The sequence below is a fragment of the Clinocottus analis genome, unplaced genomic scaffold (assembly GCF_023055335.1).
Source record: "Clinocottus analis isolate CAN_PGR_092001 unplaced genomic scaffold, fCliAna1.0.p SCAF_53, whole genome shotgun sequence".
In the NCBI taxonomy this organism is placed as follows: domain Eukaryota; kingdom Metazoa; phylum Chordata; class Actinopteri; order Perciformes; family Cottidae; genus Clinocottus; species Clinocottus analis.
Genome location: NW_027176211.1, coordinates 389,151 through 394,150, shown reverse-complemented (window position 1 = coordinate 394,150; position 5,000 = coordinate 389,151). Strand labels below are relative to the sequence as shown.

Genomic DNA, 5,000 nt, shown 5'->3' with positions numbered 1-5,000 from the left:
CAGGTACACACACACTGGAGAACACAGGTACACACACAGGTACACCCACACACACACACAGGTACACACACACACACACACAGGTACACACACACACACACACACACACACAGGTACACACACGCACACACACACAGGTACACACACGCACACACACACAGGTACACACACACACACACACAGGTACACACACACACACACACAGGTACACACACACACACACAGGTACACACACACACACACACACACAGGTACACACACACACACACACACAGGTACACACACACACACACACACACACGGGTACACACACACACACACACACACACAGGTACAGACACACACACACACACACAGGTACACACACACACACACTGGAGAACACAGGTACACACACACACACACACTGGAGAACACAGGTACACACACACACACACACACAGGTACACACACACACACACACACACACACACACACACACACACACTGGAGAACACAGGTAAACACACACACACACACACACACACACACAGGTACACACACACACACACACACACACACTGGAGAACACAGGTAAACACACACACACACACACAGGTACACACACACACACACACACACACACACACACACAGGTACACACACACACACACACACACACTGGAGAACACAGGTAAACACACACAGGTACACACACACACTGGAGAACACGGGTACACACACACAACTTGAGCCACTTGACTTGTGATGTCTGTCTGACCACCTGTCTGTCTACCTGTCTGTCTGACAGGCCTGGAGGGGGAGGCGGCCCCGGTGCTGCAGGTGATGCGTCGCTACATGCGAACGTTCTTCGGCTGCGAGGCGTGCGGTCGACACTTTGAAGCGGCGGCTGCTGACGGACTGAAGAGCGTCCAGAACCCGGAGCAGCAGCTGCTCTGGCTCTGGAGGCAGCACAACCTGGTGAACGCCAGGCTGGCAGGTACGAGTCCATGTCCACGCTACAAGTACACAGACATGCTACAGGTCCACGCTACAAGTACACAGACATGCTACAGGTCCACGCTACAAGTACACAGACATGCTACAGGTCCACGCTACAAGTACACAGACATGCTACAGGTCCACACTGCAAGTACACAGACATGCTACAGGTCCACGCTACAAGTACACAGACATGCTACAGGTCCACGCTACAAGTACACAGACATGCTACAGGTCCACGCTACAAGTACACAGACATGCTACAGGTCCACGCTACAAGTACACAGACATGCTACAGGTCCACGCTACAAGTACACAGACATGCTACAGGTCCACACTACAAGTACACAGACATGCTACAGGTCCACACTACAAGTACACAGACATGCTACAGGTCCACGCTACAAGTACACAGACATGCTACAGGTCCACGCTACAAGTACACAGACATGCTACAGGTCCACGCTACAAGTACACAGACATGCTACAGGTCCACACTGCAAGTACACAGACATGCTACAGGTCCACGCTACAAGTACACAGACATGCTACAGGTCCACGCTACAAGTACACAGACATGCTACAGGTCCACGCTACAAGTACACAGACATGCTACAGGTCCACGCTACAAGTACACAGACATGCTACAGGTCCACGCTACAAGTACACAGACATGCTACAGGTCCACGCTACAAGTACACAGACATGCTACAGGTCCACGCTACAAGTACACAGACATGCTACAGGTCCACGCTACAAGTACACAGACATGCTACAGGTCCACGCTACAAGTACACAGACATGCTACAGGTCCACGCTACAAGTACACAGACATGCTACAGGTCCACGCTGCAAGTACACAGACACACTACAAGTACACACTACAGGATGTAGTGTAGCATGGACCTACAGGATGTGGTGTAGCATGGACCTGCAGGATGTGGTGTAGCATGGACCTACAGGATGTGGTGTAGCATGGACCTACAGGATGTGGTGTAGCATGGACCTACAGGATGTGGTGTAGCATGGACCTGCAGGATGTGGTGTAGCATGGACCTGCAGGATGTGGTGTAGCATGGACCTACAGGATGTGGTGTAGCATGGACCTGCAGGATGTGGTGTAGCATGGACCTACAGGATGTGGTGTAGCATGGACCTGCAGGATGTGGTGTAGCATAGACCTGCAGGATGTGGTGTAGCATGGACCTACAGGATGTGGTGTAGCATGGACCTGCAGGATGTGGTGTAGCATGGACCTGCAGGATGTGGTGTAGCATGGACCTGCAGGATGTGGTGTAGCATGGACCTACAGGATGTGGTGTAGCATGGACCTGCAGGATGTGGTGTAGCATGGACATGAGCGTGTTGCTGCGGTGATGTCGGCCATCAGGGAGAGTTGACTGTCAGGTGTCACACCGAGGTTGATGAAGATGATGACATCATCTGTTAACATGACTCCTCTTCCTCCTCAGGCTCCCTGAGTGACGACCCCCTCTTCCCTAAAGCTCCGTGGCCGAGCACCTCCCTCTGCGCCTCCTGCCACGAGGAGAAAGATGGCGTCCACGTCTGGAACCACGACAACGTGCTCCTCTTCCTCAGGCAACACTACGGCGCCTCCAACCTGTCCCCCAGGTACTCCCTGACTCCTCCTGATGCTGCACAGACCAGCCAGCCACAGGAGGAGCACGCAGGAGGAGCAGAAGCAGCAGGAGGAGGAGCAGGAGGAGGAGGAGCAGGAGGAGGAGGAGCAGGAGGAGATAGGAAGGAGCCAGAGGAAAAATCCCAGAAACAGCTGGAGCCCCGACCCGGACACAAGGCACTCAGTGGGGAGGAGAGAGGGGAGGCTCTGGGAGGAGCAGCAGGAGCAGCAGGAGCAGCAGGAGCAGCAGGAGCAGCAGGAGCAGCAGGAGCAGCAGGAGGAGCAGGAGGAGCAGGAGGAGCAGGAGAAAGAGTTTGGATTCTGGGGCTGGGGTTCAACAGCGTGGACATGAGTCTGTGTGTGCTGCTGTACGGCTGCTCCTGCCTCTTCCTCATGCTCCTCTTCTTCTTCTTCAAAGTCCGGTCCAGGAGGTGGAAGCTCCGGTACTCTCGCCTCCACGTCTGACGGGTCTGAACCGGACCAGACCGGTTCTGCTGACTTCACTTAGTGCCAAATGTTGAACCTGCTGACAGCCGACTTCCCCGTGCTCTCAGGCCCCGCCTCCTGCGCGTGTGTGTGTCTCTGATTGGTTGATTGATTTTGTTCTTAATTTATTATACAAACGAGACAAAACAATCAATTTCACACTAAGGAAATAGATCCTTTGTTCTTAAAATATGAAGTATGGAAAGTGTTTTAAGATCTCGTGATGTCACGCGGTGATGTCATCAGTCAGCTGATGCAGTGATGTCATACTGTGAAGAGTTTCATCTTTGAAATATTTCCTTAATCCGTAGAAAAGAAAAACATTTTTTTACTCTAAACTAAAAAAGGGAATTTTAAAATGTATCTGATGAAATGTTAAATGTTTTTAAAATGTAAAGTGAAAACTAATACCTGAAACGTGAAAATCTGAAGTTAACAAATTAAAATTGAAAAGATAAAAATCAAGTTTTCCCTTTTGAAATCAACATTTTCACTGAAGTTAAATATTTTATTTCCTTTATTTTTTTATTACTGAAATAATGAATTACGATCATATTATTACTGTGTGTGTTTGTGTGTCTGTGTGTGTCTGTGTGTCTGTGTCTGTGTGTCTGTGTGTGTGTGTGTGTGTGTGTGTGTGTGTGTGTGTGGAGCCTGAGCGCACCGTCCTGCTTCTTCTACAGTTCTGATTGGCTGTTTTCATGAGATGTAAATGATCTGTCTGAATAAATCAAGTTGCAGCTCACTGACTCAGGTTTACTGCAGGTTGCTGGTTCAAAACCCCCAAAACCAGACTGAAGATTCAGGTCTGAAACCAGCTCTGCTATGGGCCTCAAGCTTAGGAAAGGTCATGAGGACTTAGGAGAGGAAACAAGGACAAACTTAACACTAACCGATTTAAATGAGGGAACCATAACAAAGACTCTATAGTTAGGCCTGGTTCAGGTCTATAGTTAGAGCTGGTTCAGGTCTATAGTTAGAGCTGGTTCAGGTCTATAGTTAGAGCTGGTTCAGGTCTATAGTTAGGGCTGGTTCAGGTCTATAGTTAGGGCTGGTTCAGGTCTATAGTTAGAGCTGGTTCAGGTCTATAGTTAGAGCTGGTTCAGGTCTATAGTTAGGCCTGGTTCAGGTCTATAGTTAGAGCTGGTTCAGGTCTATAGTTAGAGCTGGTTCAGGTCTATAGTTAGAGCTGGTTCAGGTCTATAGTGAGAGCTGGTTCAGGTCTATAGTTAGAGCTGGTTCAGGTCTATAGTTAGAGCTGGTTCAGGTCTATAGTTAGGCCTGGTTCAGGTCTATAGTTAGAGCTGGTTCAGGTCTATAGTTAGGCCTGGTTCAGGTCTATAGTTAGGGCTGGTTCAGGTCTATAGTTAGGGCTGGTTCAGGTCTACAGTAAGAGCTGGTTCAGGTCTATAGTTAGAGCTGGTTCAGGTCTATAGTTAGGGCTGGTTCAGGTCTATAGTTAGGGCTGGTTCAGGTCTATAGTTAGAGCTGGTTCAGGTCTATAGTTAGAGCTGGTTCAGGTCTATAGTTAGGACTGGTTCAGGTCTATAGTTAGAGCTGGTTCAGGTCTATAGTTAGAGCTGGTTCAGGTCTATAGTTAGAGCTGGTTCAGGTCTATAGTTAGAGCTGGTTCAGGTCTATAGTTAGAACTGGTTCAGGTCTATAGTTAGACCTGGTTCAGGTCTATAGTTAGACCTGGTTCAGGTCTATAGTTAGGGCTGGTTCAGGTCTATAGTTAGGGCTGGTTCAGGTCTACAGTTAGGGCTGGTTCAGGTCTATAGTTAGGACTGGTTCAGGTCTATAGTTAGAGCTGGTTCAGGTCTACAGTTAGGGCTGGTTCAGGTCTACAGTTAGGGCTGGTTCAGGTCTACAGTTAGGGCTGGTTCAGGTCTAT

General features: G+C 49.3%; 1 protein-coding gene across 3 annotated transcripts in view; it reads left to right on the top strand.

The window, feature by feature from the left end:
- Positions 1–3,843, top strand: part of qsox2 (quiescin Q6 sulfhydryl oxidase 2) — a 12,763-nt gene extending 8,920 nt beyond the window's left edge. The window contains exons 10-12 of one of the 3 annotated variants that reach the window (XM_068601722.1): positions 1–3; positions 791–979; positions 2,454–3,843. The exon at positions 1–3 is cut by the window's left edge and continues 148 nt beyond it. In XM_068601722.1, the coding sequence (XP_068457823.1) occupies positions 1–3; positions 791–979; positions 2,454–3,085 (824 nt within the window). In that variant the 3' untranslated portion in view covers positions 3,086–3,843. Of the gene's footprint in view, positions 114–161; positions 539–790; positions 980–2,453 lie in introns of those variants that run through there. The other 2 variants (XM_068601721.1, XM_068601723.1) reach the window with 2 other exon arrangements.
- The last annotated feature ends 1,157 nt before the right edge of the window (positions 3,844–5,000 follow it).